The 23,737-nt window shown below is 39.6% G+C and overlaps 1 protein-coding gene across 3 annotated transcripts; it reads left to right on the forward strand.

Annotated features, from left to right (window-relative positions):
• The first annotated feature begins 2,781 nt into the window (after window positions 1-2,781).
• Window positions 2,782-22,747, forward strand: LMOD3 (leiomodin 3). 3 transcript variants are annotated; one of them, XM_069084142.1, is made up of 4 exons: window positions 2,782-3,082; window positions 3,619-3,916; window positions 7,642-9,060; window positions 22,341-22,747. In XM_069084142.1, the coding sequence occupies exons 2-4, from the start codon at window positions 3,623-3,625 to the stop codon at window positions 22,365-22,367; spliced, it is 1,740 nt and encodes a 579-aa protein (XP_068940243.1). In that variant the 5' UTR covers window positions 2,782-3,082; window positions 3,619-3,622; the 3' UTR covers window positions 22,368-22,747. The 3 variants fall into 3 exon arrangements, with proteins under 3 accessions (XP_068940243.1, XP_068940244.1, XP_068940242.1); XM_069084143.1 differs by lacking the exon at window positions 2,782-3,082 and having other exon boundaries at window positions 3,395-3,916; window positions 7,642-7,812; window positions 7,843-9,060; XM_069084141.1 differs by lacking the exon at window positions 2,782-3,082 and having other exon boundaries at window positions 3,396-3,916.
• The last annotated feature ends 990 nt before the right edge of the window (window positions 22,748-23,737 follow it).

Genomic DNA, 23,737 nt, shown 5'->3' on the forward strand with positions numbered 1-23,737 from the left:
TTTTATAAGATTTTTTTTTGGAGGACAGTTGGGGTTAAGTGACTTGCCCAAGGTCACATGGCTAGTTTTTGTGTTAAGTGTCTGAGGTCACATTTGAACTCAGGTCCCCCTTACTCCAGGACCACTGCTCTATTTGCTGAACCACCTAGTCACCCCTACTTTTTATAAGATTTTGAGTTCCAATTCTTTTCTCTCTTCTTTCTCATCCCCCCGTCCAATATGACAAACAATCTGATACAGGCTATACATGTACAGTCATAGCAAACATATTTCCACATCAGTCACGTGGTGAAAGAAGAATCAGAACAAAAGGGAAAAACTAAAAGAAAGAAAAAACAAAAAAAGAGAAAATACTATGCTTCGATCTGCATTCGGACTCCATAGCTCTTTCTCTGGATGTGCATAGCATTTTCTGCCATAAATGTTTTATAATTGTCTTAGAACCTGTATTGCTGAAAAAAGCTAAGTCTATCAAAGTTGGTCATCGAACAATTTTGCTGTTATCATATAATGTTCTACTGGTTTTGCTCACTTCACTAATCATCAGTTCATGTAAGTCTTTCCAGGTTTTTCTGAAATCTACATGCTTATCATTTCTTATACCACAATAGTATTCCATTACATTCATATACCATAATTTGTTCAGCCTTTCCTCAAATGATGGATATCCCCTCAATTTCCAAGTCTTGGCCATCACAAAAAGAGTTGCTATAAATATGTTTGTACATGTGGGTCCTTTTCCCTTTTTTATGATTTCTTTGGGATACAGACCTAGAAATGGTATTACCAGATCAAAGGGTATGCACAATTTTAAAGACCTTTGGGCATAGTTCCAAATTACTCTCTGGAATGGCTAGATCAGTTCACAACTCCACCAACAATGCATTAGAGTTCTATTTTCCCCACAACTTCTCCAACATTTATCATTTTCCTGTTTAGTCATATTAGTCAATCTGATAGGTGTAAGGTGGTATTTCAGAGCTGTTTTGATGTGTGTTTCTCTAAACAATAGTGATTTAAAGCATTTTTTCAGATGACTATAGATAGCTTTAATTTCTTCATCTGAAAACTGCCTGTTCATTTCCTTTGACAATTTATCAATTGGGGAATGACTCGTATTGTGACAAATTTGACTCAGTTCTGTATTTTTTTTGAGAAATGAGGCCTTTATCAGAAACACTGGCTGTAAAAGTTGCTTCCCAGCTTTCTGCTTTCCTCCTTATCTTGGTTGCATTGGTTTTGTTTGTGCAAAACTTTAATTTAATGTAACCAAAATTATCCATTTTGCATTTCATAATGTTCTCCATAAATTCTTCCCTTCTCCATAGGTCTGACAGGTAAACTCGTCCTTGCTCTCCTGATTTGCATATAGTTTCACCCTTTATGTCTAAATCATGTACCCATTTTGACCTTATCTTGGTATACAGTGTAAAATTTTGGTCTATGGTTAGTTTCTGCTATTCTATTTTCCAGTTTCCCCAGGAGTTTTTGTCAAATAGTGAATTCTTATCCCAGAAATTTGAGTCTTTGGTTTTATCAAACAGTAGATTACTATAGTCATCGAAAACTGTATCTTGCATATGTAACCTATTCCACTGACCCACCACTCTGTTTCTTAGCCAATATCAAATAGTTTTGATGATTGCTACCTTATAATACAGTTTTAGATCTGGTAGGGCTAGGCCACCTTCTCTTGCATTTCTTTTCATTAATTCCTTGATATTTTTGACCTTTTGTTCTTCCAGATGAATTCTGTTATTATTTTTTCTAGCTTTATAAAATAATTGTTGATAGCTTGATTGATATGGCACTGAATAAGTGAATTAATTTAGGTAGAATTGTCATTTTTATTATATTAACTCAACCCACACATGAGCAACTGATATTTTTCCAATTATTTAGATAGGACTTTATTTGTGTAAAAAAGTGTTTTGTAACTGTGCTCATATAGTTCCTGGGTTTGTTTTGGCAGGTAGACTCCCAAATTTTTTATAATATCTACAGTAACTTTAAATGGAATTTCTCTTGATATTGGGTTTTGCTAGGAATATATAGAAATGATGATGATTTATGTGGGTTTACTTTATATCCTGCAACTTTGCTAAACTTGTTTATTATTTCAAGTAGTTTTTTTTACTTGATGCTCTAGAATTCTCTACGTATATCATCATATCATTAGCAAAGAAAGATAGCTCTGTTTCCTCATTGCCTATTCTAATTCCTTCCATTTCCTTTTCTTCTCTTATTGTTAGAGCTAACATTTCTAGTACAATATTAAATAATAGTGGTGATAATGGACAACCATGTTTCACCCCTGATCTTATAGGGAATGCTTCTAGCTTATCCCCATTATATATAATGCTTGCTGATGGTTTTTAGAGAGATGCTACTTATAATTTTAAGGAAAACTCCATTGATTCCTATGCTTTCTGGTGTTTTAAATAGGAATGGGTGCTGTGTTTTGTCAAAAACTTTTTCTGCATCTCTTGAGATAATCATATTTTTCCATTAGTTTTGCTATTGATACAGTCAATTATGCTGATAGTTTTCCTAATATTGAATCAGCCCTGCATTCCTGCAAACCTGTTATCCCAAGGCATAAATTATTTCATGAGTATAGCCTGGTGCTTAGATACTTGTATTTTCCTTTCTCTGACCATTAAGTAACAACGTGATGCTTAGAGATGGGGGGTAGGGGTGGAATTCGTGCTATCAGGGAGTAACTAGGCAACAGAGAGAACAGAGTCCAAGGTCCAGTTGCCAAAGACCAATTGGGCATTCCATTTTGACAGTCCTCATTCAAGGACTGACTCTGACCCAGCAGCTACCCAGTGTGTTACCGACTATGGGACACAGATGTCAATAAGCACCTAGTAAGGGCTCAGCTTACTCAGCTGGTAAATTATAGAACAAAGCTCCTACTCACATTGGAGACGGTTGTATCTGGGTTGTTCTTACCCCACAAGTTATGTCTTGAGCTGATTTAAAGACTTGAGGATTACCTGGTTTCATCTTTGGGTCCTTTTGCTCTGCTCCAAAATTCATCTTGTTACTTCTCCCCAAGGAGTAGAGGAAGCCAAATGTAAGTTTATTTCATCATTGACTTTAAATTAAAAATTAATCTACTCTCAATCATCCTTGAAAGATCAGTTCGTTAGTTGGTAACTGTGCTAGTGTGTGTGTGGGGGGGGAAGGAATTGGAAGAGGGGATATGTCTGTGTATTTTGGGTTATCAATAGGTGAAGATATAAGCTCAATTTTGTTCCTTCAGGAATCCCCTGGAAAAGCTCTCTCTTGTGTTATTCAATGGTGTGCATAAGCAGCTGTACTAAAATGTCAAAAGACTTTGCACAGCTGACTAGTCGCTGAAAAGAGAGAAGAGTAATAGTCCCATAAATCCACTCTTTCCAGCCAAGCGCTGCTTAATATAGAACTAGCGTGAGTCCAGCATTGGACAAACTCTCAGACTCTCTTTGACTAGTGTTCTGGGGGAGGAGGGAGTGGGGAAAGAAAAGGCTGCTTAAAAGTTGGTGTGGAAAGAGACTCTCATATTGCCTGAGAACCTTCTTGAAGCATCAGCTTTATTTGTCAATTCTTCATATCCCTTCTATCATCTAGAAAGATGTCTGAGCATAGCAAAAATTCTGATCAAGATGAACCTCTCAGGGAGGATATTGATGAAGATGAAATCCTGGCCAACTTGTCCCCCGAGGAACTCCGAGAACTACAGTCAGAGATGGAAGTCATGGCTCCGGACCCCCGACTCCCTGTGGGGATGATTCAGAAAGATCAAACGGAAAAACCCCCCACTGGCAACTTCGATCATCGTTCTCTTGTCGACTATATGTATTGGCAGAAGGCATCCAGGCGCATGATGGAAGAGGAGAGAGTCCCCATCACCTTTGAGCCTTCCAAGGTAACAAGCAAAAGCTCCAAGTGAATCTCCTTAGGTGTTTTGAGCACAGAATTTGTGTTGCCAGTAATTTCTTGTTTCTTTAGGACACACACAGATCAACATGCAACATAGGATTCCACACTGAACCTGAGCTGCATGAAAAAAAAAAAAACACTTTTAAGTCCAACTTAAAAATTTGGGGAGGGGAAGAGTGTTTCTTTTGAGTTTTTCTTTCCTTTACAACTTGATATTAAGTTTACAGCATAAAATTACACTATAGAAACTGAGTATGTAGATATGCCCCAAAGCAGTAAAGATAACAACTGATAATTATATAGAGCTTCCAAATCTGCAAAGTGCTTTGTGTACATTATCTCATTTGAAACTCATAACAACCCTGTGAAGTAGTGGATGGAATGCTGGGCTTGGAGTTAGGAAGACATGAGTTCAAATTTGACCTCAGACACTTAATAGCTGAGTGACTTTGGGCAAGTAAACCTTGTTTGCCTCAGTTTCCTCATCTGTAAAACAGAGACAATAATAGCACAAACCAGGATTATTGTGAGGATCAAATGAGATAATGATTTAAAAGTATTTAACACAGCACCTGACACATAGTAAGGGCTATATAAATGTGCTTAGTAGGTACTTAAAGTATGTAGACGCTGTAGGTATTATTGTTCCCAATTTATAAATAAGGAAACAGAGATAGAGCGTGGAACGACTTACAAATATTCACAGAGCTAATAAATGTAAAAGGCAACCCCCCTCCCCCCCAAAAAAACCCAACCCAAATCTTCCTATCTCCCAGGTTTAGCCCTCTATCCATGACTCTTGTGTTTCGAGAAAACAAGATAATCTCAGTAAAAATTTAAAGAATCATTCAGGGGGCAGTTAGGTGGCGCAGTGAATAGAGCACCGACCCTGGAGTCAGGAGAACCTGAGTTCAAATCTGCCCTCAGACACTTAACACAAAAAACTAGCCATGTGACCTTGGGTCCGTGGCTTAACCCCAATTGACCTCCAAAAAAAAAAGAATCATTCAAAGATAACTTGTAAAACATACGCCAACAATTAGCACATTAAAACACAAACAGTTGCAAAGAATCCAATGCCATATGCTCTTGACTTATTTATTAAAATTTTAACTAAAAAAAAAAACCAAGACAATGCAACGAAGTCTTATAACTCATCTAGCATCTATAGTGGCTAGTTATATAAAGGACGTCATTGGACTATGTGACGATTGCTGTTGAATTGTTTCAGTCATGTCTGACTCTTTGTGACTCCATTTGGTTTCTTGGCAAAGATACTGGAGTGGTTTGCCATTTCCTTCTCCAGTTCATTTTACAGATGACAAAACAGAAGTAAATAGGGGTAAGTGACTTGCCCAGGGTCAAACAGCTAAGAAGTGTCTGAGGTTGGATTTGAACTGAGGAAGATGTGTCTTCCTGACTCCAGGCCTGCCACTTTTCCAATGTGCCACCTAGCTGGTTATCAATACCAAAAAGAAATTGGTACTAATTCTATTTGCCAAGTTCTTGTCCTTAGAAGTATCCTTTATAAACTTAATTTTTTTTAAATTAAGAATTGATTATCACATGGCTTATGTGATTACAACACTGGAAATAACTAGAAAAATGTTGTAATAATAACTAGAATTTATACAGCACTTACTATGTTCTAGATACTGTGCTAAGCACTTTGCACAAATATTACCTCATTTGATTCTCACCACAACCCTAAGAAGCAGGTGCTATTAATTATCCCTCCCTACCCCCATTTTATAGTTGAGGAAACTGAGGCAGAGTGCCTTACTCAATATCACAAGGCTAGTAGGCTTTCAGAGGTGTGATTTGAACCCAGGCCTTCTAATTCAGGAACCAGTGTTTTTTCTACCATACCATGTTGGCTCCGATAAAATGATTTTACTCAACAACTTGAATGTGAATTAATCCACCCGCTGAGTCCAAAGATTTGTTTTGTATGTGACTTAAAAATGATTTGACTGAATTAATGGAAGGATCTTCAGATAAAGTAGCTTAGAGTCTCACTAGCAGACACAGATACACCTCGTGACCCTGTGATCAAGCCGTTTGTAATTTAAGATGATTGTAAATGGGTTTCCTAGTCAGTGGAGTACACACTTTATATTCAATGAGTCCCACAGCAGACTTTTCCAAGACAAACATGGCTCCAGGTCGCATTACATGCTGTCAGAGGACTTTGTATACACATTTACCATTCATGGCCCAGGAGCTAACAGCCAGCTCTGTCCTAAAGCCCTCATAAATTGTCTTCTGCATTATTTAAAAAAAAATTGTTATAGTTTCTCATCACAGTTTAAACAACTTGACCAACAGCCCCCCCTGCTGGAGCCAATAAGAATGTGACTGTGAATGTCCTTTCAAATACATTAGAGTTGAGTATTTACAGATTCTAAACCCTTCACAGTGAAACCAAACTCACCTAAATGAAATCAGTATCACAGATTATTTTTTTAAATTGTTAATCTATGGTATACTGCATAGAAAAGATCTTAAATCAGTGTTCAAAAAATACGAATCAAGTTGATACATTAAAGGTTCTAGAGCTGGAGGCCTTAGGGGGTCATCTAGTCCAACCTCCTCACTATATATATGAGGAATTTGAAACTCAGGGCTATTCTATAACTTGTCCAAGGCTATATAAGCTGTAGCTAACAAAGCTAGGGTTCAAAGTAAGGTCCCCTGACTCCAAATTTCATGCACTTTCTAATATATTGCACCACTTTAAAGCAGAAAACCTTTCCCCTCCCATCCTAATCAATTTTTTCCAAATATCTCCCTATGATTCTGGTGCTATCTCCTTACTTCTTTTGTAGTTTTGATCTGCCTCCCCAACTATCTCCATTGAAGAGGAATTGAATTAGAGATAGTCACCAAGGAAGAATCAAGTCAATTTTCATAGATTTGGGTGGCTTAAGTTTGTCTCCAGGATTCTATTGCATTCAGAAGTTGAAATGTGCTGTTATACCATCCAAAAAGTAGTGTAGTGTCTGAAAATTTAATTTAAAGGTAGAACTAGAAATTAGGGTGTTCCTGAAAAATCCATGGTTTAGCTTTGGCGGAAGACCCCCATGTAGTACTGTAGAAAAAATATTGGTTTTGAAGCACTTGGTTTCAAACATGCCTCTTATATTCCTCATGTAACCTTTTGTGTGGTTACAGTTTCCTCATCTGTAAAATGAGGTTCTCTAAAAGTCACTTTCAGCTTTAAATCTAAGACAAACATAATATTTATCCATCTGGATAGAATATAGAACATAAAGGAGTAAGGACAAGATAGCAATTTGTCCCAAATCTATTTCTCTCTGAATTCCATTAAAAAATGAGAATAATAATGATAACTTACCGAAAATAGCACTTTAACTTTTACAAGTCACTTTAAGAATACATTTTATATGAGCATTATGAAGAACAGACATGTTTTAAATACAGGAACACCTACCTAAAGACTTCCATTTGCTACTATGCAGATTTATAATTCTCTTTTTAAAACAAAAGACTCCAACTGTTTTGGTGATTTGGGGTGAACGCAATGTCATTTTTGAAAGAACCTAGGAAGAATGAAGTTAATTAACAAATAATTATTATATTTCTCCTAAGTGCCAGACATTGTGCTAGGCATCAAGGAGGGAGATAGAATACATTTCTTGCATGATGTGAGACAAATTATATTTTAGTGGTTAATCATTTCTGTTACAGGAAAATACCACAGAAGTTCACAAAGAAACAGAAAAGGAAAATACAAATGTGTCGGGGGCTTTAATGGCGAAACTCAATAAGGAAAACAAAAAGAACGAAACCAAGTCAAATAGCACTGAGAAGTTTCAAGAGGCAGAAGACAACGATGGAGGTGAAGAGGAAGATGAAGGTGATGAGGATGAGGATGAGGATGAGGATGAGGATGAGGATGAGGATGATGAAAATGAAGATGAGGAGGATGGTGGACAAGAGTATGAGAGCAGCGCTAAAGAAGACGAAGAAAAGAAAGCTAGGGAGAAACAGAGAGAGGAAAACAAAAACAGTTTAAAGTTATTGTCAAAGCTCTTTGCAGAAGCAAGAGAGAGCCCTATATCCCTAGAAAAAAGTGAAAACAAAATCTCAAAACTGGATCCCAAGAAATTGGCCCTGGATACCAGTTTTATGAAAGTGAGCGCCAGACCTTCAGGAAACCAGACAAATCTTGATGAGAGTCTGAAGCGAGTGCGCAAAAATGATCCAGAAATGAAAGAACTCAACCTGAATAACATCGAAAACATACCCAAAGAAATGTTACTGGACTTTGTTAATGCCATGAAGAAAAACAAACACATCAAAACATTTAGCTTAGCCAATGTGGGTGCGGATGAAAACGTTGCCTTCGCTTTGGCCAACATGCTCCGTGAAAATAGAAGCATCACTACTCTCAACATCGAGTCTAATTATATCACGGGCAAAGGTATTGTTGCCATCATGAGGTGTCTCCAGTTTAATGAAACATTAACAGAGCTACGCTTTCACAACCAAAGACACATGCTGGGTCACCACGCAGAAATGGAAATATCAAGGCTCCTGAAGGCCAACAATACACTCCTGAAGTTGGGCTACCATTTTGAGCTCCCTGGTCCCAGGATGGTGGTCACCAATTTGCTTACCAGAAATCTGGATAAACAGAGACAGAAACGGCAAGAGGAACAAAAGCAGCAGCAACTTCGAGAGCAAAAGAAGTTAATAGCCATGTTAGAGAACGGTCTAGGGTTGCCTCCCGGAATGTGGGAGATGCTGGGAGGCCCAATGCCAGACCCAAGAATGCATGAAGTATTGCAGGCTCCTCAAATGCCTGGCCCCCAAATGCCCCCCTTTGGCCTTAATCGGAGAAATGAAATCAGCAAGAAGCCTAGTCAGCCTGAGTCATATAGAACTGACCCAGACTCCTTTAGAGTGGTAAAACTAAAGAGAATCCAACGCAAATCTCGAATGCCACCAGAAGCCCAAGAGCCAGCTGAAAAAACCAACCTCAAAGATGTCATCAAAACCCTCAAGCCTGTGCCTAGGGTTAGGCCTCCCCCTCTAGTGGAAATCACACCCCGAGACCAGCTACTGAACGACATCCGGCACAGTAATGTTGCCTATCTCAAACCCGTAAGTATGATCGCAGGGGCAGGAAATGTATTTCTACTCACTGTACTGTGTGTTTTGAGTTGAGAAAACCCTCCTCACTCAGGCAAAGCAGGGATAAGGGCCAACAGGCTTCCATTTTCATCCTTTAGGTCACAGAAACAGATCTAGAGTTCCGAGGCCAATATAGCTCAACCTCCTCATTTTTTTTAGTTCTTTTTTTTTTTTAATATTTGAATATTTTATTTTAAAACTTTCAATTCCAGATTTATTCCCTTCCCCCCACCACCACCCACTCCAACTGGGGAGACAAGCAGTTCAGTATAGGTTGTACATGTGCAGCTAATGCAAAACAATAACATAGTAGATGTATTGTAAAAGACTGACTATATTTCCCTCCCTCCTATCCCACCTCCCACTTGTTCTATTCTCTACTTTGATCCTGTCCCTTTTCAAAAGTGGGTGCTCCCAACCTCCCCCCCCCCCCCAGCCTGCCCTCCTTTCCATCATCCCCCCTCACATCCCCTTCCCCCCCCTATTCTCCTGGAGGGTGAGATCCCCTATTTAGTGTGTATTTCCCTCCCTCCTCAAGCCAGATTCAATAGGAATAAGGTTGACCCATTCCCTTTTGCCTTCCTATTCTTCCCCTCCATTGTAACCATTTTCCCTTGCCTCTTCTGTTCAACCTCCTCATTTTACAGATGAGGAAACTAAAGGCTAGGAAGACTTGACTAAAGTCACACATGTCAGAAGTGGGATCTGAGAACTTAGAATTTTTAAAAATGAATGTTAAGAATGGTTTTTACAAGTAATTGGGGAGAAGTAAAATATTAAATAAATATTAAAAAAGAAGAGGAATCTAAAATTAAGTCCTCTATCATGCAAAAATGCTTCTTTATATCAATAGAAGCACCATGTGAATTTTAATTATCAAAGAGTTAGTAAGTGGAAGTTGTTATGGACTTGCTTGAAGGAATTAACAAGAATGATTTGTAATTAGTGTATTAATAGAAGACCCAAGGAAGAAAATGGGCTCAGTGTCAGGAAAACATCCCCAAGAGTTAGAGGGGTCCTCAAGTGGAATGGACCACCTAGAGAGATGGTGGGCTCCTCCTTCTTGAAGGTCTTCAGACAGCTGCCGGATGCCACTTGAGAGAGGGAAATCATTTCATGTAAGTCCACTGGGTCTCTGCCAAATTCAATGCTTCTGTGAATTTTTTCTTTTGCCACAACATCTCTTGAAATCCATTTACTAAGGCATGGCAGAACTGTGATCTTCATCCACAGAGGATCATTCACACCAATGCAGTCAGGGATCCTTGTACAAATCTCTTATTATTTTATTTTATTTTATTTTATTTGTTACAAATAAGGGAACAGATACCCAGAAAGGTGACATGATTCCTCCAATGCCACGTTGGTAAGTGGCAAAGTTAGACTTGAACCCAGATCTTTGAAGTATGTGTAAGACACTAGACCAGGTGCCAGGGGTGCAAAGATAGATTTGACACCAACCCTGTTCTCAAGGAGTTTTGCAATCTGATGGGGAAAGGACTATTTTACAAATAATTGTAATATAAGGGAAGATTTTATTAACCTGACAACTCACACTGACAAAGTACTTGAAGGTCTGCAAACATGCTTTACTTAGTTTCACTTATTCCTCACAACCGGCCAGAGGCAGATGGTGACATTATTGTCATTCTCATTTTATAGATGAAGAAATCGCTAGCAAGCAACAAGCTGAGATTCAAACTCAGGTGTCTTCACTTTAAGTACAATAGAGTAGTCCAGGTAAAGTGCTATGAGAAATTTAAGGAGAGGGAGACGGATTCAGCTCAGAGAGTGAGGAGGTTTCACGGATAAAATGGCATCTGAGATGGCTTTTAAAGGAAGTGAGGTACTTTGGCAGGTGGAGATGGAGTAGGTTTTTCCAAGCATTGATTATGGCATGAGCAAGTAAGTATATGGGGATGGGAACAGACAGTATGAGAATGAAAGACTTAGTCTAGTTTAGTTGGAACATGTCAAGGGAAGGGGGAGGATAGCATAAGGTAGAACTGGAAAAATAATTTGAAGCCAGGTTGTGTGGGAGCATTGAATGTCAGGATAAAAAATTCACAACTGAAGTCAATTCGGTAGGCAATAAGGACCTACTAAAGATTTTTTAATAAAGGAGTAATGTGATCACAGAAATGCATTTGGGATTTTAATTAGGTGGTGCAGAGGACGGATTGGAAAGGAAATACATCAAGGATTAGAAGATCAATGAGAACTATCTTCTTCACTTTCTCACTAACCCCCTTTGTGCCTGAAAGTAGAAATGTAGCTCAGCATCTGATGAATTTAGTAGGGTCAAACTCAATGAGGTTTCATTGTATTTTCAGAAGAGTCCATGTTTTATATATATGTGGAAAATCTCTCTCCCTTGACATTATTTTGTAATGGCACGGCTCAATTTCCAGCTTAATGCCTACTTGTTTTATCATTAACAAATGCAGATGGCAGATACAGAAATGTCAGCCATCATTCTGATGGCCGTTATTTGAGGTAGAAAGATAGCCATGTTCAGAGAGTACAGGGGCAGAGTTGGCTTTTCGGTGACTTCTAAGGTCACTCTCCTCTCTAAACATAAGACCCTATGACTCTATAATCTTATAATCCAATAACCAAACATGTGTAATTTGGCCAGAAAATATGATTGGTTAGAGGGTCAGTACTCTAAATAGGATTATAACATAGGAGCACTCTCTTTTAAAATCATTTTCTAAAGTTTCCCTATAAGCTTCTCCTACTTTAAGAAATTATAGTTGGAGGGGCGGCCAGGTGGCTCAGCGAGTAAGAGCACCGGCTCCAGTGTCGGGATGACCTGGATCAAATCTGGGCTCAGACACTCAGCACCACACCCAGAAATAACTGGCCGTGTAACCTTGAGCAAGTTACTTAACCCCGATTGCTTTAAAAAAAAAAAATGAGAAACCAAAAAAAAAAAAAAAAACAAAAAAAAAAGAAATTATAGTCGGTAAACCTATTGCAAAAGTATGTAACCTGAGTTAAAATATTTTATGTTTCAGTATAAAATTGTACAGCCCCAATCGTGTCAATTTGTCACTATTCTGATGTTTTCAATTCATCTCTACCTCTGATCTAGATAGGAACATAGATTCAAGATTTAGATAAGAGACATCAGGGGATCATTTTAAACAAGCTTCCTTACTTTACAAATAAGGGAAAGGAGGTCCAGGAATGTAAAATGACTCCTCTAAGGTCCCATAGGTAGAAAGGCAAAGCTAAAGACTGAACCCAGATATTCTGAACCCAAATCAGCTTTCTTCCATTGCACCATTCTATATACATATCCTCAGACAAAAAACTGGTCCATGTACATGAGGTCATGCTTTGCTCAGGGCATGACAAGTTGCTATATTTAATCTTTCCCCAGATAGTGCCAACCTTAATGGGGAAATTCCTGGTATGATCCTAGGAGAAACTGGTTGTTACAAAGTTTCAGTGATTTTTTCATATCTCTGACCAATTTTGGTAGGAGAAAATAATAGATATGTGACCTTTTTTTTTGCTTTTTGGAGGGCATTTGGGGGTAAGTGACTTGCCCAAGGTTACACAGCTAGTTTTTATGTTACGTGTCTGAGGCCAGATTTGAGCTCAGGTCCTCCCGACTCCAGGGCCAGTGCTCTATTCACTGCGCCACCTAGCAACCCCAATCTGACCATTTCTTAGCTGTGACTTGACAACTTTCTCCCCTCCCATATGTATCCTCCACTCATCTGTCAAGTTGATATTACTTAAAGACACCTCTAAGCATGTCACTTCCTTACTCCTGCCTACTTCAGGATTCTATCAAGGTGATAGTAACCTGAAATTTCTCCTTCTTATAAATCAATTTCCTTATCTTTGAGTTTCTTTGGAACATGAAGGATAACTGATTAGGACTTCCTGCATAAAAACCCCTCTTTTATTTGAAGGCATTGAGATCCATTTACATGAATGGCTGCAAAAATCTGCATGACCAGCCTTTAAAAGGTTTTGATGGTGGTAGTCTAGCATTTCATTTCATTTCATGCAAGAATTCTTTATGTTCAATAAACCAAGATGTAATATGCCTCATTTTCCAGGTCAAAGAGTTTTCTCTTTTGAAAAAAGAGCCAGAGTCACTGAATTCTAAGTAATTTTAAAGACCAAGCAGCCTCCAGAAAAGAAATATGAAAATGACCTCCCTTCCTTCTTAGAGGTGGGGAACTATAGGTTTTGAACACTGCACATGTTGTCAGACTTTGCTGAGGTCTCAGTGGGTTTCAATGCATCGTGTTTTCCCCTTGTCTTTTTTTGTTCTTTGTGACGAGGGATAGCTCACTAGATAGGAGAGAGAGAAGGACATATTCATAAATGAAGGTGATGCAAAAACAAAAGATCAATAAAAAATGTTTTTAAAATAAAAAGGGTAGCGTGAGTAAACCCCAGGCTGCAGTCCTTTCAAGGGACAGTTAAAAAAGCTACGACAAGGGGCGGCTAGGTGGCACAGTGAATAGAGCACTGGCCCCAGAGTCAGGAGGACCTGAATTCAAATGTGACCTCAGACACTTAACACTTACTAGCTGTGTGACCTTGGGTAAGTCCCTTAACCCCAATTGCCCTACCTTCCCTCCTCCAAAAAGACAAAAAAAATTCATGTTTTTTAATGCATAAAATAAAACATTGGAATACAAAAGATACCAAATGTATTTAAATACATTTACATGTATATGTATATATGTATACGTGTTCTAGTTAGTTTAAAGTTCCCAGACCCCAGGTTAAGAGCTCCAAACCTAATCCAATATCTTCATTTTACAATAGAGGAAATTGAAGCTTAGAAAGTGACTTTCCTAAATTCACAAGGTGGTAAATAGTACAGTCAGGATTTGAACCCATCTCCTTATTCCAGATCTAATCTTTCCACTATAAAGCCTTATTTCCATCTGTTTTCAAACTTCTTTGGAAGATGATTTTCTTTCATTCATTCAGTTATTCATCAAATATTTATTAGATGTCCATCATTTGGTAAGCCCTTGGAAGAGACGCAAAATTTGGATAAATAGTTAAAAAGCATAGCCTCTGATTTTTTTTTTTTTGCTTTTTGGAGGGCAATTGGGGTGACGTGACTTGCTGAAGGTCACATGGCTAGCCTTTGATTTCTTAGAACTCCTAGGTTAGTAAGGGAAAAACTTATCACTGATATGACAAGAGCCTTACAGAGCTGTAATGCAAAATGTTCTGTGAACGAGGTCAGAGATAGACAAGTGGGATTAGGGAGGTGGCATTTCTGTAGGACTTTAAAGAATGGGGAGAAATTTGGCAGCTACAAAGAGAATGGGGGAACATTCCAAGGACAGGGAACATTCTGAGGGAAGTCATGGAGACAGGAGAACATATGGTGAATTTGGGGGATAGAAATTAGAGCAGTTTGGTTAAGGCATAGGTCTTAAAGAATAATAATGGAGAAGACTGGAGAGGAAGGCTGGTGCCAGATTACGGAGGACCTTGAATGTCAGGCAGAAGAGTTTGAATTTTACTCAAAGCAAACAAGATACACTAAAGATTCCTGAGCAGAGAAGTTTCAACTAGACCTGCATATAAGAAAGACAGCAGGAAGAGGGAGGAATTGCAGAGGGGAGAGAGTAGAGCCAGAAATGACTCTGGGTTGTTCAAGTAGTTCAAAATCTAACTAAAAAATCATCTGGCCCACATGGAATCATCTTGCGTGCATGGGACATGACAGCATGAGAGACTGTCACATTGCTAAAATCTAAATGTCCTTTATCTATAGTAGTCCTTTGATCTACCAGTCTATTAATCACATGGAAAAAGAAAATGAATTTAATTTGGTATGACCTGTACTTGATGAAACCATGATACTTCCTAATAATAATTACTGTTTCCCATTCTAAATTCTCTTCAGTCAACCCTTTAATAATAATACATTTTAGAGTAAGAGTTACCAAACTTTTTGAGTATGAAGATATTTTTAGTTAAAAACTCTAATTGTCTTACCAGCATCCATTCATTGACAAAACACATAACAAAAATGACTATGTATTGAGCATGATATCTATATACATTTGAAAAATAGTTTTTTATGTATATGTAGTAAGGTATTAGTTATTCAGTTTACAGGAGGTATTTCTGCTTACTTATGAATTATACACTGTTTGCAATAAGTCTACTATCCCCCAGGGACACATGGCCTACATGTTGGAAGCCATTGATTGAGAATTTTGTAAGGAACCAAAATCAAGTTCATTAGTCTTTAGTTTGCACATTTGACCCTTTTTCCTTTACTGAGATTTGGATAACATTCATTCTCTTCTGGTCCCAGAGTGCCTCTCTAATTCTCTGCAACTTATCTAACATTATCGGCGTCAGCTCATAATTATATCTGTCTGTTCATTCCACACCCTAAGATATAATTCACCCGCTTCTGGTGCAGAGATCCGTAAGGGCCTCTCCAGGAGGCCCTTTAACATCCCTTTAACATCTCACTTATCTTAGGTTTCAACTTCCCTCTTCATATTCTAAAAATCATTCTTCTTAGAGGAAAAAACAAGAGTAAAATGAACATTGAGTCATTCTGCATGTCGTTTTCATTGCATCAAAGGCAACCTCAATATTTTAAACATGGGAGGCTGGTTGTTTTGGGAAGATGAGGATACCATGGACAAAAATAGTGAAGTGGGAAGGAGAAATGGGTTTGTGGGGACGGGTGGATAATGAGCATGGCTTGGGACATGTTGTATCTGAGGTGGGATATCCAGGAGAAAATGTCATGACGGCAACTAGAGATGTGGGCTTCACACTCCAAAGGGACAGTGCAGAGTCCTCAATTTGGGAATCGTTTGCATAGAGATGGTAGTTGCAGCTTTAGGCATAAATGAGATTGCCAAGAGAGTGAGGAGCTGAGAGAAGAGAGCTGAGGACAGACTCTTAGGGAATGTCCATGCTAAAAGGTCAGAGAGAAAGTAAAGAGCCAATGAAAAGGAGCAAAGAAGGAGGGATGAGAGAAGAGGAAAAACTGAGGGAAGGCAAAAGAAGGGAGGATATTCAGCAAGAGAGAGTTATGGAGCAGAGATCAAGAAGGAAGAAGACTGATTGTGGATTAGGAAGACAATGAATGAATGAATGAATGAATGAATGAAAAACAATAGCTAACATTTATTTAGTGCTTGAAGGTTTGCAAGCCCTTAACAAATATTATCTCATTTTTTTAATCTTCACAACAACCCTGGGAGGCAGGGCAGAAAGGGACAAGCTTTTATTAAGGGCCTACTATGTGCCAAGCATTGTGTTAAATGCTTTACAGATATGTATTGCCCTGTTCGATCCTCACAAGAACCCTGGAAAGTAAAAACTATTAATATCCTTGTTTTATAGAAGAGGAAACTAAAATAGACTGAGGTTAAATGACTTGCCCAAGGTCACACAGCTAGGAAGTGCCTAGGAGGCAGGATTAGAACTCGGGTCTTCCTAACTTCAAATCTGGCACTCAATCCCTAGCTGCCTCAAAAGATGAAGCACATTAATTCAAGTGAGAGGCATCGGTTTGGGGTTCGATGTTAAAAAGAGCCTGGGCTGTATTACTTAGGGGAATTTGTTCTATAAAATGTGCTAGACGGAAGAGAGGAGAGGAGAGCCATTTCAGGACTGGTCGTGTCTGTGGAGCATATTTCTAATTAAAGCACTGGCGATTGTGACCTGTTGCATAAGATTTCTATTTTCTCTTGTCATGAAGTAGGACGAGTCGATTACTTGATTCTTTTTGTTGGTTGGACATATGGGGGGTATTAGGACACTGAGAGAGGAAGGTCTGTGATTAGGTGCAGTATAGAAAGAAACTCTCCCCACTCCCACCCCTGTTATCCCTATGGTGTGGGTCAGCTCTGAAATCCTGGAGCTCTGTCCTTTGTTTCTGTCTAATTTTTGTGTCTTCAGCCTGATCTTACAAACATGAAACCTGCCTTAACCTGTACCAAAGTGTTGAGAGGGGGGAGAGGGAGTTTGTTAAGGAGGATAGTACAAAGAACAGAGTGTGATCTACCCAGGATCCTGGACCCCCTTGAGATGATCCTGAGGGACTCTATCCAGAGGCACAACCAAGAATGTCTACCCATACAGGAGTGTGCAGAAGCCAGCTCATACTGGCTCTATGAGAGCTGATGGTTAAAATCTCAGTGTAAGTATTTATGCCTCAGAAATCGACAAATGTTACAAGTCAGAGCTTGGTTTATTGTTTTGTTGATCTGTTAATAATGCAGATTAAACCTAAAAGTGACTTGGGTATACAGTTTTGTTTTTTTCTTCCAAGAGCTGGTTGTTAAACATTTACCAGCACATCCATCAGCTCACCTTTTAAGTGTGAAACCTTGTATCTCCCTACATCTAAGACTTATCAAACCAAGCAAAGGGAGGAGAGCATGACTAATTCATCAATTCCTTCTGTCATCCAAAAGAAATTATTAAGAGCCTGCCATGGGCAGAGCTCTCTGCCAGGTACTGGGTGAGATGAAAGCTTAGGTAAGATATAGTCTGTTCTTATGGAATTTGTAGTCTCAAGGGACAAGGGAGTAAGACACAAATAACTTACACAAAAAACACATTAGAGAAGGACTCAAGAAAATGTTACCTGAGATCCAGGGGAGAAAAATTCAATCCACACAGGGGATCATTGCATGAAGGCAGTGCTATTTGACGTCATTATTCAGTTGTGTCTGCCTGTTTGTGACCCCGTTTGGGTTTGTTTTTGGCAAAGATAAATGGACTGGTTTGCCATTTCCTTCTCCAGCTTATTTTATAGATGAGGAAACTGAGGCAAACAGGTTGAAGTGACTTGCCCAGGGTCATACAGCTAAGTGAGTAAATGTCTGCAGCCAGATTTGAACTCAGAAAAATGAGTCTTCCTGACTTCAGACCCTGCACTCTAGCCACTGTGCTACCTAGCCATCCAAGTGTCATTTAAGCTTGGACCTTAAAAGATGAGCAGGAATTCCACAGGCAAACAGATCAGCTGGCATCACCTAGAAGAGAAAATGACAGAACCAGCATGGAGTAATAAGAGAAAGAGCCTTAGATTGGGAGTAAATGGACCTTAGTTCAATTCTTAGCTCTTAATGTGTGACTTTGGGGAAGTCGCTTCTTTCTGGGCCTCAGTTTTCTCATATATAAAATGAGAGGGGTTGGAATGAAGTCTCTTTCCAGCTAAATTTCTATGACCCTATCACCCTATAAACAGCAACTAGGGTAAAGAAACAGGGGCTTTTGGCCACGGTGCTGAATTTAAGGGACACCAAATTTAGAAGAGCCCCAACAGCATTTGCAGTCCTTCTGAGTAGAAAGAATGGATGTTAGTATCTATTTATAAAAAATAATCAGTTAAAATAGGATGTGGATTGGAGAGTTCCTCCCCCACCCTACTCTGCAGCCAATCCCTCTGTGGTCTTCCCAAAGCTGATGTATAGTACCAGCGTCCCCAAATCTGTCTCTTCCCTACATGGTGGTGTCCCATTCACTTTCCCCAGATGAAAGAGGGTTTTAGTCCCTTGACTCATGTGCGATTTATGGAATTTGCTCTGAGAACAAAAAATTCCTCAGTAGGGTCCAGATAACGAATGACCCAGTCATTGACTTTTTGGAGGTCAGTTGGGGTTAAGTGACTTGCCCAAGGTCACATGGCTAGTTTTTTGTGTTAAGTGTCTAAGACCAGATTTGAACTCAGGCGCTCCTGACTCCAGGGCCGGTGCTCTATTCACTGCGCCACCTAGCCACCCCCAGTCATTGACTTCTTTTGGGGGAAGGAACAACTGAGTGCTTTGGAAGAATGCCTTGGATTGGATTCAGGGAACCTGCTTTTGAGTCTTGGCTCTGACACTCGGGCAGCTAGGTGTGCAGTGGACATGACTGAAACAGTTAAACAACAATCTGACACTTTCTATGTGACCTTTTCTGGCCTCAGTTTTCTCTTCTGTAAAATGAAGGGGTTGGACTCAATGACTCTAGATCTCTGAGCCTACAATCCTACTCAGTTACATCCAAGATGCTGCATCAAGGTTTCTCAGCTGGGCATCTGCCCATAGGGCCTGGTAGTGTTGGGTTGCTGGGGCCGCCTGGTCTCTCTCTCTATGTTGCTGAGCCAAAGGCCTTCTGTTGCCTAGCACCACACTGGGGCTATCTGTATTTTTAACTAAGATAAAGCTCCATCTACTGCAGCTGTCTGAGTGATTAGAGTGAATTACGTTTAATAATAGCTAACAATATTAGCTACATTTATGTAGAGCTTTAAGAGTTGAGAAGGGCTTTACTTGCATTTTTTTATTTGATCCTTCCAACACATCCTGTGAGGTAGGTGCCATTATTATCTCCACTTTACAGATGAAGAAACTGAAGCTAAGAGGGATTAAGTGACTTACTCAGGGTCACCTTGCTAATAAGGGTCTAAAGCAGGATTCGAACTCAGGTCTTCTCAACACCAAATCTAGCCCTCTTGTACAGATAATTTCCATCCCTTCATGGACTCCAAAGTGAGCTCAACCTTTTGAATGAATTCATGCTCACTTATAATACTACTCATAACTCGCATTAGTTAAGACTTAAAACCAGAAACCGAAGTGTTTTATACGACTGCACGTATATATTCTATATCAAATTGCTTGCCCTTTCAAGGATGGAAGAGCATGAGGAGGGAGAGAGAGAATTTGGAACTTGAAATTTTAAAAAAAGTGTTAAATTTTTTTGTTTCCATGTAATTGAGAAAAAATGAAAATTAAATGTAAAAAAATAAAAAGACAAAACCAGACCACGTGAGTTCAAGTCTTTCACTCAAACAATGACTAGTCATGCAGCCCTTGTATAAATTGGTTCTCTAAGCCTTGGTTTCCCCTTCTGTTAAGTGGTGCTGCCAATATAAGTACTCCTTATGTCACAGGGTTGTTATAAGTCACTTATGAGTGAAACGCTTTGTAAAATGTGTTAAGTAAATTTATGAATAAAACGCTTTGTGATGATCAATAATAGCAACAGCAAAAACAACAGCAATAATGCTGATGTTCAGACAGCCCTTAGAGCAGGCAAAGCCGGTTACACCATTGGCTCAACGAATTTTCATGATCACCCAACCAGTTGTACGCTGCAGGTCTCATCGTCATCAATTTTACACCTGAGGATACTGAGTCTGAGGGAGCTTCTGTGATCAGCCCAAAATTCAGGTCCATTCAAGTAAATGCCTACTGTGTGCTGGGCAACTTCCCCAAACCTACTAGTTTCAGAGCAGACATCTATCTACATTGTTGGAGGGAGTTTCCTCATTGGAAATCCCTTATCCCAGTTGAAATTACAGGTCCAATTGTTTTTCAACTGTCAGATACAATATAGATCAGGGTTGCGTAACCTGTGACCTTGAGGCCACATATAACTCAGCAACAGGTTCCCCAACCCTGGTATAGATGATTGCAATAAGAAAAAAAAAAGAAACTGGACTCATGACCCCAATGATATAGGGCACTCCCAGATGAGGAAATTCCCTCTACCAGTGTAGAACAGCGTCTTTATAATTTGGATTGTAAATGAATTGTTTACAACATTGAAAGACTGAATAACTTGCCCAGTTTCACACGGCTAAAATGAGTCAGAAGCTGGACAAAGACAAAATCAAAATAGTTTCTGCCTTTCAAGGACTGTAGTACACAAATGTCACAACCCACAGCCTTCTTTTTTTGGTTTTATTGTTGTTTTTTAAAGCCTCCCTTTCATTCAGGATCAGGCCAACCAGAGTGATGTAACATTCCATTAACATTTTGCACCCTTTGAGTTGGAAGGGTTCCCTGAATCCTTCTGTCATATCCCTGACAGGTGATCATTCAGTTCAAATTCTTCCACTAACTGGGGGATTAATACATTGGTTGACTGGTTAATCACAGGCAGTGATTAACAGCCTGACCAGCTGGTGACATTGCTGGAAAGAGAGAGAAGTGGGCTCCTCTTCCTACTCTCTCCTATCTGCTCCCCCCTCAAAAAAATATTCCTAGTCAGGAATTCAAGAGATTCAAAAGAAAAAAACTTTCCTGATGTCTGTCAAGGAGAGGATGGTTACCCCAAGCTCAAAGATGTATTTGAGCATCAACCACCAAATACTAATTACACAAAAGATCATCAGAAATAATGAATAATGAATAAAGTCACTGTGAGCATGGAAAGGAGTTACACAGATTTAAATATACCAGAAAATACATGGAGTGAATGCTTTCTTTAGATGTGAATGACTCAACTCAACCAAAAGATGAACTCCCATCTCACCCAAGGGGAAATTCCCCAAAGACAGAAAGAAGTAGGAAATTGGAGACAAGTTGAGTTGATTTCCCCTAAATGTCTGTAGATTCCAAAGTCAGTCTCCTGTCTGAATATCTATCTGTCTCCATCTGTCTGATGTCAGTCCCCAAGAGAGTTTAGTACCACCAAGGGGGTACTGGTAAATGTTTAACAGCTGACTCCATGGGAAAACCAACTGAAAAAGTACACGACACACTTTTAAGTCTAATCAGCACTGTTAAAACTTTATTAAGTCTAGGCAATCCACAAAACAACAAACCAAGGCCTGAAATGTAAAATTTGCCTGTTTATAAGGTATGAATACTTACACTGAAAACACTGGGAACAACGAGGGCAAAGCACACCACCTTCCCTCAGCTCCTGGAAGGAAAGTGGACCCACGAATTGTGTTGCTAGAATAGAGGAGGTAGCTTTCTGTTTACTAATGGGGTAGGAGCCCCTTGTTTCAGAACTGACTTGTCTCTTGGAAGAGGCGTGGATGATGCACATCTGGGTGGGTGATGCACATCTGGCAGGGCTTAGAATGCAGAAGGTGTTGATTCCAACTCTCCATTTTGAGCTGACTCCAACATGCTCCTGGGTATCACACACCTAAAGAAGGTAATGAAGCTCTCACACCAACTCCATCCCTCTCACAGGCACACAAAATATATCAGCAGTCTCCCCATCGATTACTAGCACCTAATATGGAGCACGCAACATGCCCCAGACTTGGCTAGAAACCTGTGTTACCTTTAAAGTCACTTCTAGCACAGACAGATCAACACTCCTGTGATCTCGTGTGATCCTCAAAGACACCCTGGGAGAGAGTGCTATCATTACACCCATTTTATAGATGAAGAAATTGAAACTCAAAAAAATTCCTGTAAACAAGTTTCCGATATTAACATCCTGCCTAACTCACATCATCACCCTTTCCCTTTTTCCCCCTACAGGTGCAACTGCCCAAAGAGCTGGCATAAGGGATACAGAATCATCTGGAAGAACAAGAAAGAAGAAATATAGGTTGTGCAGCCATTGCCGGAAAGCATTTGGAAGGCCCTTCAGAATCTTGGTGTCGGATACGGGAACAATGCACGCAACAACCAGTGGCATTTGTTAAAATCAGTGTGTTTGAACGATGACAAAGGAGTGTTTGCTGTGGGAGGTGGAGAAGAAATCATCCTAAAAGCTTAATCCATTGGGGATATGATTGTCTTATTTCACGTGTATTTTGGTGAACTAGTTGAACCTAGAGTAACATTTCCAGAAGAGAAAATAAGTGGAAATTTTGTGAATCTCTTCATTGAATCGTGTTGTTTTGGACACTGCTTTCTACCAATAAATACGTGAGAAACATCAATTGTGATATTGCTATCATGCGTCCTTCTGTCTTCTCTGCTGGCTGTTATATCCAGGGCAAACTATCATGCCTGAGCACTTTACCCTGTGAGAATATGGGGGTCAGCCTCAGGTTAGGTCCCCAAAATGCCTGCAAATGTCCAGAAAAGGGCTGATCTACAACAGCATCAAGCTTACTCCCAGGTCCACTTTGCAGTAGCATCTGTCCCCTCCTAGCCTTGCTCCCTGTCCACCAATACTCTAGGTAAAGGGTTTAACATGTAAGCAGCTATCACATTCACCACAGGACGTGGTGCCAACGTTAGTTGTCCTATGAAGAATTGCCAGCTGAGTGACACACACAAAAAAGAAAAAATACTCACATATTGAGTCTCCTGCAGCTGAATTTCCTTCAAAGCCCAGGAGTTGGTGGAAAACATAACATCGTATTTTTAGGGAGAGAAAAGTTTTGATGAATAAAATATCTAAGGAGAAGCTAGTTGTTTTGTTATGTATTCTCTTTCATAAAGTAAAATTTGAATTTGTGAAGGAATTGCTCTGCAGGGGACTCGACAAGTGAGTTTTTCTTCTGTGTGTGTGTGTGTGTGTGCACGCTAGTGTGTGTGTGTACATGTGTGTGTGTGTGTGTGTGTGCGCCCTTTTCCGATGCTATTCAGGTTGCTAAGAATCAGTGCCATGATCCTCGCTAAATGGTATGGCTGCCTAAAGTTACAGCTTTCGTCATGTCACACTCTAGGTCTTTATCAGATCCTCATCCCCTCAAGAACAATGTGCATGTTCCTTAGTCTTCTGTTAATGGCCCTCTGCAGTCTGTCCTGCTGGGACCTTGCCTCCCTAGCTGTATTTGCTGTCATTGATGGATACTCATTCCAGGTGTTGGGAATAATGAGGGCAAAGCACACCACCTTCCCTCGGCTCTTGGAAGGAAAGTGGCCCCACAAATTGTGTTGATAGAATGGAGGAGGTAGCTTTCTGTTTACTAATGGGGTAG

Source organism: Petaurus breviceps, unplaced genomic scaffold, assembly GCF_028583685.1.
Source record: "Petaurus breviceps papuanus isolate PSGF00001 unplaced genomic scaffold, PetGlider_PUasm1.0 174, whole genome shotgun sequence".
Lineage (NCBI taxonomy): Eukaryota > Metazoa > Chordata > Mammalia > Diprotodontia > Petauridae > Petaurus > Petaurus breviceps.

Excerpts from the sequence above, each read along its gene's own strand:
- LMOD3 (XM_069084142.1), top strand. The coding sequence starts at position 3,623 with ATGTCTGAGCATAGCAAAAATTCTGATCAAGATGAACCTCTCAGGGAG. Across the intron at positions 3,917-7,641 it reads TCACCTTTGAGCCTTCCAAG|GAAAATACCACAGAAGTTCA; the intron begins GTAACAAGCAAA and ends TTTCTGTTACAG. Across the intron at positions 9,061-22,340 it reads ATGTTGCCTATCTCAAACCC|GTGCAACTGCCCAAAGAGCT; the intron begins GTAAGTATGATC and ends TTCCCCCTACAG.